The 13,513-nt window shown below is 42.7% G+C and overlaps 1 protein-coding gene and 1 non-coding gene across 2 annotated transcripts; one reads left to right on the forward strand and one right to left on the reverse strand.

Annotated features, from left to right (window-relative positions):
* Positions 1-7: 7 nt before the first annotated feature.
* LOC125531133 (probable splicing factor YJU2B) lies at positions 8-3,657 on the reverse strand. The gene is made up of 6 exons (XM_048695541.1): positions 3,430-3,657; positions 3,217-3,279; positions 3,025-3,104; positions 2,245-2,353; positions 468-627; positions 8-382 (listed from the first exon to the last, which is right to left on the reverse strand). Exons 1-6 carry the CDS (start codon positions 3,430-3,432, stop codon positions 210-212), a joined length of 588 nt encoding a protein of 195 aa, XP_048551498.1. The 5' UTR covers positions 3,433-3,657; the 3' UTR covers positions 8-209.
* A 73-nt stretch (positions 3,658-3,730) lies between these two features.
* On the forward strand, positions 3,731-3,804 carry TRNAE-UUC. Its single transcript has one exon. It is a non-coding gene; the product is annotated as a tRNA-Glu (tRNA).
* Positions 3,805-13,513: the final 9,709 nt, after the last annotated feature.

Raw genomic sequence — 13,513 nt, forward strand, 5'->3', positions numbered from 1 at the left:
AAAATCCGAGGCAACCCTCACAGGACCGGCAGCGGCAGCATCCTCTGCGGAGGGTGGCAGAAGGCGTACTCCGAGCCCCATCTTCCTCGCTGATTTCTTCTCTTCAGCAACTCTCTTCTTTTGGCTCTACATAAATAATAGGACAACAAGTGGATAAGAATCCTGACAGTTAGACAACTTACTGATGAAAAATTATACAAAGGAATTCACTAGATGACCCTAAGGCGGTCGCGGAGGGTTCTGTTCAGGGAATAATCATCAGAATGACGGCTATCAGAGAGGCGTTGAAGCCGAACTAAAACAGGCTCCTCTTCTTTCTTCTTCCGAATATCCTCTCCCTGGTGTTCAAGCTTATACATGGGATCCGCAAGCTTGTCTCTTTCTGAAGCAAGTACAATAAACCATCAGGCATTTGAATCACAAGGAAAACCATAAAAAAGAAACAAATCTGTACTAGGTGTCAGAACCTTCATCCGCAGGGAGCAGGAGCGTCTCTGCATCTTCAACATCGAAATCTTCAGTCTTCCGCTGAGCCCCACTGATTATAACATACTCAGTATTCTTCGGGTCCGTATGTATGACTATCTCATGCTGGCAACATGGTGATTTCATACTGAAGCTCCATATCTGACATAGGAAAAAGTTGTGAAACAATATCAGAACAGCATACGGGTAAATGATTTTAAGCAGAAATCTGTCACAACTGTGGAGTAGAAAATTATAGTACTGCAGTTTCTCAGGGAATAAACACAGAAAATATACAAGGCCCCAAGTCATTAGAACTTATTGGAGGTTCTTTAACACATACATTACACAGCTAGCAGAAGCAAGTACAACTGAGTTCTCTTTTCTAATAATATTAGCATGGCTAAGGAAGCAGCATAGAAGCTATTCGGAAATATGTAGGTTCAATTCAAGCTATTTTAACTTATCTACAATCAAAACAAATACTACCTCTGTAACTTTTATAGGACATTTTTAGAGTCTGACAGAGTCAAAATAAGTCTTATATTAAGTTACAGAGGGAATATTTATTTAAATGCCAACAACCCCTTAAACATTTTATGATTACCCTCAATACTCTTTTGCGAATGTACACAGCAAAATGCAATAAGAAGTACTACCTCCGTCCCGAATTACTTGTCGCAGAAATGGATGTATCTAGACGTATTTTTAGTTCTAGATACATCCATTTCTATCCAGAAGGAATAATTAGTTATGACGATAAAGATGTGTGTGCCCAGCGTGAGATTAGCTCCAGGAATGAGTTCAGATGAGCTGCATGCATCCTCACATGTAGCTGCATGCATTTGGCCGAGTCATGTGGCTGTTTGAGAAGTTGCGTAAGTGCTAAATATGTGCGTGCGCAGCTAGTGGAGTGATTAGTGGAGCAAGCCATTAGTGGCTTGACCATGTGTGAGTGTGTGCATGCTAGTTAGTTGGTAAGTGGATACATGCTAGCCGTGTGTGTATGGCTATAAAAGCCCCAATTAATTGCCCTGTGGTGTGAGAAGTGAACAAGAGAAAAGGCAAGTGCGTGTGTGCCACAAAAAAGTCTCCGTGTGTACTTGTGTGTGTTTTCTTCCCAACAAGCGCAGCAACCACAAACTAGCGTTTACGGTGATGACAAAAATCTCATATATCTATCTTCACTTTTGTGGGAAAAAATCCCAGTTGTGTAGAAAAACAACACATATAAATCCCAAGGCAATATCAGGTCGAGAAGCTATTTGGTTTGTAACTAAACACACTACGCATCCTTAACATTGTTTCAATTCACATTGGCTTGGAAGCTGACGCCAGTTTAGAATACGAAATTTTCTCCAGAATTCACCAACTCACTTTTTAATTATTTTCTCCAATTATCCTTGCAACGTATGCGCACAAATTGTAGTTTAGGATATGATTTGAGGATGGTGCAGATCAACTAATGAGTGAGTTTAAGAGATCAGCCGAGGCTGACGCTGAACCAATTTTACAAAATTTTGCATTTAGACATGGCATAGCTAGAAGAAACATAATACTATGCAACTAATTGAGTAAAGATGGTAAGCCATAAAACCAAGATTCAATTGCTCTGATAAGTGATAACATGGGGAGAGGCTTTCAGAAAGAAAGAAAGAAAAGACATAGGGAGAGGATATGCTGCGCTAATTCAAGCACAAACAGCTTCCACCATTCACAGAAGAGAAAGTTAAATGAACAGCAGTGATGATGCGGTACATGTTAAGATTGGACACGAACCTTGGTAGAGTAATAATTTCCAACTTGTTTCTTTTCAGCATTAAACCTTACTCCCTTCCCTATCATGGAGCTGCATCCACCACACCAGACATTGAAAGGCATCTCGAATCTGCAGAACAGAACAAACCAATTGAGTTAATAAGCTAGATAAACACTTCAACAAGATGTTTCTACAAAAAAGTAAGCATAAAGGTAAAATCAACTTTAACATGCATCAAAGGAACAATCTCTCTATCATGTACTAATGTGTTATGCCAGATAAAACATATTGAGATAGATATGTGTGGAACTGGGCAGAAGAATGAGTTCATACATGATTCTAGCACTTAAGGCAATCAAGCGAACTGCCAAATCAACCAAACAGTATTTCACAATTCTCAACAAGATTGGTTAACTAATTGGTATATGACCGTGAAAAACTAACAAAATTGATTTGCAAGACAGATATTTTGAGATGAATCTATCTTATCAGCACGGTTTGGTAACGGAACAATGTCAACAGTTGTCATAACATCTGTAAAATACAAGTCATGGCCCAAATATTTTGGTGGCACATACTCCTTCCCTACTCCAAATTCACACCCTCTTACTTTGGCATCCCACCATTCTTTAAACCTCAATCAACCCACATAACTCCAACTCTATTGCCCAACCATCCACATTATAAGCCTGTTTAGATAAAAGGCCCCAGGTCCGACGCATTTCTAGCTTCACATCATCATGTTATGTCCGAACGGACGATCATATAAGAAAACAGGCTACATATCAAGGGAAACAAACCTTATAATCAGGATGCCCTGATCCAGCTTCCTCGCCCGCTCCCTGAGGGCATGTTGGCCGTGGAACTTGTTCAGCCCACCCTGATTTAACCAAACAGGAACAAAAAGACAAGCACGCAGCGGCATCAGCAACCATAAGAAAGTAGAACAAAACGAAGAGCTGCACGAATTCGCCGAGGAAGATCCGTAGTACCTTCTTCGGGCTCCATTCGGGCGGGTAGTAGAAGTTGTCGGCCCTCGCCGCGGCAAGCGTCGACTGCAGGATACAACAAATCAGTCAAATCGTCTCGGCGGACATGAAGGATCGTCAGCCGGGCTACCCCAGAAGCCCCCGGATTCGGGAAACCCTAGGATTTGGGGGTGAGGAGAGGTCGAAATCGAGAGAGGCGAATAGAGCTGATCGTACCATGTTGTCTCCGGCGAGGAGGCGGAGGAGGAGGATACGAGCGGCGCGACGAGCGGAGGTGCGGTGGCTCCGGGATATCGGCGACGACGGGGAGGTCTCGGGCGAGCGGCGGCGGCGGCGGCGACGGGGAGGTTCCGGGCGAGCGGCGGGCAGAGGAAAAGGAGATTTGTGATTTGTTTCGACTCTTCTTATTTTAACACGACGACGGGGGTCTGTGGATGCGTCGGTTCAGGGACGTGTCGGTCCAAGTTTACGGACGGAATCGCTGTTAAGTAAGTAACGGATCGAAACGAAACACAAATCCATTGTCGTCCAGCCCGGTTAGGATACCTGGCTTTCACCCAGGCGACCCGGGTTCAAATCCCGGCAATGGAGCCTTTTTTTCTACTTTTTTTATTATACCCAAATTGTAGCACTTGCTAGCTACTCCATATCACCAAAAATTGCTGCTAAGTTTGAACTTGGCGCTCTCTCTCTCTCTCTCTCCTTTTTTAATGAAAAATAGCTCATTTTCATTGATGTAGACATTTGATTTGATGCCAACATTGGGCAAAACCAAAAGTTGACAACATTTTTAGAGGTTGGTAAGAATTTATTGCTTTTTTGGAAAAATATCCTATAAAACATGGTATATTTCCTTGTCCCTTTTTTTGAAAAGCATAACGCGTGCCCTGGGCGTGAATCTTGAAGTGTTTCTTCTCCTTCCTTCCTTGTGTCACGGGTTTTCGGGAAAAATGTTGGCTAAGGACCGGCCGACCCTGCCGACATAGTAGTGACGAGCTTGTTCATAGAAGTATATGAGGATTGTTCCATCAACAAAAATAAGGACGGTGTGTTAGGCACGTCATAGATCCATGAGGTGCGTGATGTCGGAGCCCTCACAGGCTGCCCGACCGCGTTTACGCCTTGGTAGCCGGTAAGGTCGGTCGACATGCTCTGCATGATCTCCACCTTGTGTGACATATGCATTACACGAATTAATTTCCTGCCATCCAACAAAAATTGCTAACAATTCACCGAATCAGTCGTGATGTGTGTGAACAGAACCGGCTTCCCTTAAAATCAATTGTCCACCAATGCTACTTCCTCGTCTCCTACCTAGTATTTGTGTCTTCATACCTGGTTTCATCTGCGGTCGGCATGGGTGGTGGAGGAGAAGCTACTAGTGCAACAACCGTTGGCGGTTCTTGCTTCCAATTGGGCATGGTGTTGTCTTGAATTTTTTTTCTCTTTGGTTTTCTGTATGCTACTGTTACTTGGTCGTACATAACTTATGGGGAGGCTTTGGGGAGAAGTGAGTAACACTTGAAGATTTACATGAGACACGGTTTAACTAGACTTGAAAATAACCAATTTACATAAGATTTTTTTTGAAATTTGGTTAGCCAACTTTTAAAACATATCAACACATCCTGCATGCCAAATATTAGCATTGAACCAAGCAATCTCAATGCTTTGTGAGGCCCTCTATTTCATAAATCTCCCACAAATTGCAAGTCAGGAGAACATTTTGCCTCTTGGAGAACTTGTCAATGAGGTCCTGGTAGTCCACTCTTCAAAGCATGCATCAAAGAAAGAACAAGGGCCCTCTCTTTCCTCCTCCATAAGAAAATACCTTAACATTTCCTTCTCCCGTCGGCGCCTCCGCTTGTCCGTCCCATCTCCGGTGCTCGTCCTCGCCACCACCTCGAATGGGTTGAGCGCTTTTGTTTCGGGGGGTTCATGGTATAGCGCTCAGGTTAGTGGCCTTTTTTTAGAACTCTCAGGTTAGCGACATGTGTATGTCTCGCATGAGGGTTAGCTAAATGGGCCAGCACAAATGCCTAGTGCATCACCGATATCAGTTTTTTTCTTTTGGGGTAGCAGCCCTTTTAGGACAGTGAGCCCAAGAACAAAGATCTGCGATGGAGCTTGGAATTGGCAGCAAATTTAACGGCTCAGATCAACCAGATCACGCGAACTGATGGCCAAAAACACTTAGGTCATGCGAGGGCTTAGATTAGACTCAGTTTTACTGTCCTAAATAACTTCGTCCTCATCTAGAGTTGTTCAATAATTACCGATAATAGTACATGAGGGAATTGGGGGGGTGATATGCCACCTCACCAAGATTCTCGTGACCATTTGATCTTTTCTTTAGTTGTTCACAGCCGTTGATGCTCAAATAGGACGTATATAAAAAGGCAATGCACAAAAAACCCTAGCCCCTACATCTCTCCACTTCACCTCCTCCTCGCGCGCCGCCACGAGTGTTCCTCCTCTCGCTCACTCTTGTGCCCTTCCAGGCCGATGTCTCTTGCTGCCTCCACCTTTATCCTCGCTTTTCCATCCTTGTCTCCTTGTCTCTTTAGAGTGCTGATGAGTGTGGCGAGATGGCGAGCGGAGAAGCGGCAATAAGGAGGCTCTTTGTTCATCCCTATGCAAAGCGAGTGTGGTGGCGTGAGCATGTATGCACAAAGGGAAATTGACAGGGAAAGGGGACGAAGAAGGATTCCCTCAATAGCAGATCGACTACACTCAAGGCTTCAAGCGGTTTGTTGTCTCTCCCTAGGCATTAGCATGGTCCTTGCCTCCTTAATCTATTTCTCCCCTTCCCCTCACCCTACCTACCTAGATATTAGGAACAAGATGCATGGAAGGTCGAGACCATGCGTCATGTGATCCAGGCCATTATGGTGGCAAAAAGGTTTAGATCTCCGCTTGCTCTCCTCTCATCGAATTCACGTGTTAGCACAGAGGTAACCTCAAAGGTCGTTGGTGGAGGTGGGGCGCCCTGGAAGTAGAGGTTAGAAGGACTTGCATGGATATCGATGCCCCCTCTACTTTCATCATCTCTATGTCACATTGGAGGCTCCGGGTGAGCTTATCATATATTATTTCATAACTCATAGGTCAAGAATCAACTCCCTTCGCTGATTTGATTTGTATGCATTTATTTTGTCCATTCATATCTTTGTGAGATTTCCGGCCATCCTCCTCATTTCTAATGCCATGGTAGTTAACTAATTACATTCCCTCACCCTTTTCCTTCCTATTTTATGGTGTGTCCTCTTGATTCATTGCACATTTCATCTTTTTAGAATTGGTCTGCCTAAGGTGCTTATTAATTATATGCATTAGCAAAACATATTAAATATCCATCAAAGATAGCATCACAAAATTAGTCACATGGCTCATGTAATCACCACACCATTTTATACATTAGTGGGATAAAATCCAATAACGTTAAGAGAGCAATAAGCTCATGATACCACAATTCTTAATTTGATTCGCATTGATCCCTAATTTACTTTTAGTTGTTCACATGAAGCATGTGGTGTAATATTGCTAGCTTGGTGACTTAGCAGTTTGACGCTTATAGGGTCGTGGGGCTACAGTTAAACTCTCTGTTTGGCAATACATGTTTGTGTGGATGAGAACATGTAATAATTTTGGCATATCATCATTGTTGTCTTATGTACGTTGTGTTATTCGAAATGTGTAGCACATTCATCAACAACATGCATTAGTGATAATTGATCCTCCCCTAGATCGAATGACTTATGTACACAGTTTCTTGAAATACACTAAGTCAAACATGAGAAATTATTAACATAACATATGACTAAAAAATTCATTGTATGTATAAGAAAATCAAAAGGTGTGTTGTATATCAGTCACGTGACTGCGATGAGCTACCATACTGATTTTTAGGGAAATTAGAAACAGTCTTGAATATCTCTGGTGCTATACTAGGTCTTTCTTATGAGGTTGTCGTAATCTTGCATTCTCACCAACTTACCAATTCTCGTTTTATATGCCTTGAATTTGAGACGCGCCCCATTGATATTGTTATACTAATGATGATCAACTATTGCATATGTACTTGCCACTATCTCTACAACAAGAGATTTGCAAAGAGTAGCCTCACATATGAGCTTCAGTCTTTCTATTGTTTAACAATTGACAATCCCGAGTAAGTGGCGAACAATCTACCTTTTGTCATTGTCATAATCATTGAAAGGAAGCAAATAACAATGATGTTGATGATGATGGCATTAAAGCGATTGTTCGCCACTTAATCAAGGTTGTTGATCGCTCTATAATAGAAAGGTTGGAACTCACGTGTGAGGCTATTCTTTGTAGGTTGTCTTGATCTAGAGACATTGGCAACTACATACACATTAGCCAATTAGCATTAGTGGAACAATCTCAAAGAGGCACCCCTCATATTTATGGCACATCCAACGTGAATGGTAAGTTGATGGCAAGTCAAGATTAGAAAAAGCATCAAGCAAAGACTGTTCGTCTAGCACTAGCGTTTTTAGGGAGTTTATGTAAGTTTTTTTGATTGATACACCCCAACCATTCAAATACCCAGTATGGTATATCCTCGTAGTCATGTGATTGGTATAGTGAACCTTTCTATTATCTTGTCAAATGGTTTTATCTAGTCGTACCATATCGTATTCATCATCTCTATCATGTTTCCAGTACTACAGAATTGTATCGTGATGTGTGCACAAAAATAGCTCATCACTAGTAACCGATAAAATTACAAGTGGCGTACAAAAATGGCTAGGCGTCACTTACCAGTGACGCGCACGATAATTCATTCGTCATGGTAACGAGAGACCTACCAGTGGTGAGCTTGCACTTTTGGTCATCATTGCTATGTAAGATTACAGCGGCGAGCACTTTTCTTCAAGCAACAATAGTATGTTTGCACCTCCCACCGGCGAGCTAATTTCTTAGCACATCGGATATGCAAAAGAAGCATCCATGAATTTGAGATGCCACTAGAGGAGAGACGCGAGAAAGTATAAATACTCTTCGGATGGCAACACGCGGACTGCAAAGCAAGCAGTTGTTGTAGTAGGGGTTGTTTGGTTGCCACCCTGAGAATCATGCCTAAGAAAAATCACTGCCCGACAGCAGCCGGTGAGTCATGTGATTTTTGCCTGGCCAGACAAGTTTGAGAATATGTTGTTTGGTTGGTAACCTAGCCTGTGAAGTGTTTAGCTGCTAGATGCTTTCCCATTTAAAAATAATTAGGCTCATGTGGGTGCCTTGTTTCGGTTGTGATTAGAGCTCAGGCAGCGGCCAGGCTCTTCGGGGCTGTTTGGATGGAGGCCTAACAGGCAACTCCTTGCTCAGTCAACGATCCTGGCCTCAGGCCTTCAAAATTCAACGCCTGAGATTGATGCCTGAGTCAGGCAGGTTTTTATGGAAGCCAACCAAACAGCCTCTTGAAGTTATTTCTCAGGTCACCAACCAAACAAGGGACATGCACGTTCCATGGGAGTAAGCCTCCATTTCCAAAAAAAAAAAACCAACCAAACAAGGCACATGCACGTTCTAGGGAGGTCGGGCCAGGCAAATTTTCTCAGGCCTCCAACCAAACAGCCCCGTACTACCAGCACCCACACCACCAATGATGACCTAGAGATAGTTCTGCAACCGCCGACGCCAAAAGAAAAGTCGGCCTTGGAACAAAAACTTGTATATGAGCTTTTATGTGGCCATACACTCTTTTCCCGCGTGTCAAGTTGCATTGTCATACATGTACACAGCTCACCCATAACCGACATCTCATCAGCGCGAACATGGTTAACAAGCATTGACCCATGCTACCCGTTTGCCCATGCCCGAGTGCATATGGAGGAAAATGACATCACGGTTGGCCGTGAAACTACCTGGACCCCCAATCCATGTACGGTGTACACACGGGAACATCTGGGATTGATGGTTTGATTGGCTATCGAATGGCCTAGCTTCGGGCGACGATGAGCTTCTGAAGGAGGCCTAGTTGGCCATGCGGGAAATTAATCTAGGATAGGAAGAAAGGAGCCGAAGATCACCCGATCACATAGGTGAAAGAGAAGTCCATGGTGATGGGATCATCAAAAAAGGAGGCCGAGGATCACCCAATCACATAGGTGGAACCACAGAAGTCCATGTGCACCGCGCTATTCTACGTAAACCTCCTCGGGCAGTTGTGTCGTGAGCACCCTGCTTGTTCATATTCAGCCTGTAACATTTTCTGAACTTTTAGCTTGGCTGAAGATGGTCTTACTAGTACACCAGATCAGCTGTACAAACGCTCCAAATGTACTGCCTGACTGCTTGTCTTAGTCTTAATAAAAGTGCATATCTGCAGCTAGCACCCTTTCATTTATTTGGCATATCCTACTTAAAACAGTATCCTTGGCTCGCATCGATTTCAAATAGCTGAAGTATCTTCTCTGCTCATGTTTCCACCTGAAGTCCAATTAATCATGCATTTCAATTTAGAGAGGTTCCAACGTTTTCCTTTTCTTCCGCATCTGTGCCTGTGGGCCTGTCTGCTTGTTTTGTTTATTGTTAACCAGATGGGTAGCAGCACTTGGTTGGCACAAAATATGAATGTTTAGTGCTTCTGAATTTCAATGACAAGTGGTACTGAATCTCAACCAAGTGCTTCTGAGTTTCTTGTGATGAATGTGTTGTCAGAGTGTAAATATTGATGATTTGGCACGACATATGCTACTGCTATATATTCTTCGATGTGTCAAAGTGATGACCTAGAGATAGTTCTGCAACCGCCGACGCCAAAAGAAACACATGCACGTTCCATGGGAGTAAGCCTCCATTTCCAAAAAAAAAACCAACCAAACAAGGCACATGCACGTTCTAGGGAGGTCGGGCCAGGCAAATTTTCTCAGGCCTCCAACCAAACAGCCCCGTACTACCAGCACCCACACCACCAATGATGACCTAGAGATAGTTCTGCAACCGCCGACGCCAAAAGAAAAGTCGGCCTTGGAACAAAAACTTGTATATGAGCTTTTATGTGGCCATACACTCTTTTCCCGCGTGTCAAGTTGCATTGTCATACATGTACACAGCTCACCCATAACCGACATCTCATCAGCGCGAACATGGTTAACAAGCATTGACCCATGCTACCCGTTTGCCCATGCCCGAGTGCATATGGAGGAAAATGACATCACGGTTGGCCGTGAAACTACCTGGACCCCCAATCCATGTACGGTGTACACACGGGAACATCTGGGATTGATGGTTTGATTGGCTATCGAATGGCCTAGCTTCGGGCGACGATGAGCTTCTGAAGGAGGCCTAGTTGGCCATGCGGGAAATTAATCTAGGATAGGAAGAAAGGAGCCGAAGATCACCCGATCACATAGGTGAAAGAGAAGTCCATGGTGATGGGATCATCAAAAAAGGAGGCCGAGGATCACCCAATCACATAGGTGGAACCACAGAAGTCCATGTGCACCGCGCTATTCTACGTAAACCTCCTCGGGCAGTTGTGTCGTGAGCACCCTGCTTGTTCATATTCAGCCTGTAACATTTTCTGAACTTTTAGCTTGGCTGAAGATGGTCTTACTAGTACACCAGATCAGCTGTACAAACGCTCCAAATGTACTGCCTGACTGCTTGTCTTAGTCTTAATAAAAGTGCATATCTGCAGCTAGCACCCTTTCATTTATTTGGCATATCCTACTTAAAACAGTATCCTTGGCTCGCATCGATTTCAAATAGCTGAAGTATCTTCTCTGCTCATGTTTCCACCTGAAGTCCAATTAATCATGCATTTCAATTTAGAGAGGTTCCAACGTTTTCCTTTTCTTCCGCATCTGTGCCTGTGGGCCTGTCTGCTTGTTTTGTTTATTGTTAACCAGATGGGTAGCAGCACTTGGTTGGCACAAAATATGAATGTTTAGTGCTTCTGAATTTCAATGACAAGTGGTACTGAATCTCAACCAAGTGCTTCTGAGTTTCTTGTGATGAATGTGTTGTCAGAGTGTAAATATTGATGATTTGGCACGACATATGCTACTGCTATATATTCTTCGATGTGTCAAAGGACTGCTAAGTCTGAATTTTAATGTATCAAATTCGGTACCTAAATCTTAATATATGAATGCTGTTTGCACTCTTATAAAATGACTCAAAAAACTGCTGTTTTGTTTTGTCTGATGGCCGAGTCTGAAGCGCGCGCTTTGTGTTCTGTTGCGCTGACTGCCTGGTTCTCGGACGTCAAAGTGCGGGCTGTTTTCACTTGGGCCAACGTGAGCCATTGGATCATTTTTGGATGGCTGGCAACTGGGCGCATGAATGGGTTGTCTGAGTGTAAATATTGATGATTTGGCACAACGCACACTACTGCTAATTTTCGATGTGTCGACAACTGCTACTCCCTCCATCCGAAAATATTTGTCATCAAAATGAATAAGAAGGGATGTATCTACAACTAAAATACGTTTAGATACATCTCCTTTTATTTATTTTGATGATAAGTATTTTCAGACAGAGGGAGTAAGTCTGAATTTTTATGTATCAAGAGTTTCAAGACATGAAGTCATATACGTATATTTCAGCCAAGACATAAAGTCTGTAGGACAGAATTAGGGAGTCAATTCCAGCTTACAAATAAAAAAACTGGCTGACAAAAGACCAAAACAAGCAAAATAAAGTCTGTAGTAAGTAGGGATTAAAAACGTGACAAAAATATCGCCGTTGCCGGGGATCGAACCAGGGACACCAAACAAGCAAAATAAAGTCTGTAGTAAGTAGGGATTAAAAACGTGACAAAAATATCGCCGTTGCCGGGGATCGAACCAGGGACACCCGGGTGACAGGCGGGAATACTTACCACTATACTACAACGACTTGATTGCTATTTGTTTCGTACAATCTTAGTTGATCCAAACCAGCACTTGCGCTCCAACGTTTTCGCTTCCTTTTAAGCAAACCACAGCTTCGATCAATCCAGAGCAGAAGAATTACAAGACACGGTACAGAGCAAGACACACAAGAAACTTCAGGACAACAGATGAAACGAGAACAATCTTTAGGTTAGATATAAAAACTTTAGGGCCTTTCTCGACACTGTTTCCTCTCCCTTCCACCACCGAGAATCCGGCTTTGGCACCATACAAATATGAACTGTAGACTGAGTCTTCAATCGCTTTTCCATTTCAATGAAATTTCACACAAATTCCAGAAATTCCGGTCATTTCTATGATACTAAAAAAATCGCCCTTCGATCAAAATATTTTAGCAATCACGGCAGTGAACTCAAATCCAAATACTTTTCTACTTACTTTTCAAAATTTTAGTTTTTTTGTTATCGAATTATCATGGAATTCAATTGAAGATTTTAGTAACCACACTGATAACTGAAATCATTGAAATTTAGTGAACTTCAATGAGTTCGGCTATGGCCGAAATATTTCTAAAACCCAATATTTGAAACTAGATTATACCTCAAAACAATATGTTCTTGTTGCCACGAGATACAAGGGCCTCTACGAGTCATTCGATTGGAAAATTTTGGAATATGTAGTATTCATTAGTCTGACTGAGCAACGTTAAACTCAACATGTGTCAGCTGCACATGGTAGAAAAAAAAAACATGATCTGAAACACTTTCTTTGTACGTGAAATGAATAAAAGATATACGAGAAGGAAAAAAATGAGGATAGCATTTTGGAGTTGGAGCTCATGTACACCCGACGTGAACACTAAATTTGAATAAAAAAGGAAGAAATAATGCTAAAAATATTAGCACCAAAGATGCTCAATTCTGTAAGTACTTCCGACTTTTTTTGTAGCGACATGACATCAATGGAGCTCTAGACAAAGGAAAAAAAGACGTTTTGAATCACTGATTTTGCTTTTATAGAGCACCGCATAAGTCATATTGGCACGACAAATTGCGTACAACTAGAAAACTTGATCGTCTTTGATGTAAAAAAGTAGAATTAATTGTGAATCCAGGAGTAGACGAGCTCGGGCTTATGAGGTTTTTAGGGAACACCAATGGAAAAACCAGAGATGAAATGAAAAAAATAATATCAAAATAGAAAGAGGAGATAAGAGTTTTTTTTCACCTCGAAAAAAGATAGTAAGAGTTTTCTTTTTTGAGGTAGAGAAGATAATAAGAGCTACAGTCGGACGTGACAACTGACGACATGATCGCGTCAGCCGATCAGCCCGCACCTCTCTCTATAGATCGATCGATCTGTAGGAGTACGTGTCGTCAATGGGCAGAAGCAAGGGCGCCGCCGCCGGGCGAAGGAAGGCCGCCGCGGCCAGG

The sequence above is a fragment of the Triticum urartu genome, unplaced genomic scaffold (assembly GCF_003073215.2).
Source record: "Triticum urartu cultivar G1812 unplaced genomic scaffold, Tu2.1 TuUngrouped_contig_6830, whole genome shotgun sequence".
NCBI classification, from domain to species: domain Eukaryota; kingdom Viridiplantae; phylum Streptophyta; class Magnoliopsida; order Poales; family Poaceae; genus Triticum; species Triticum urartu.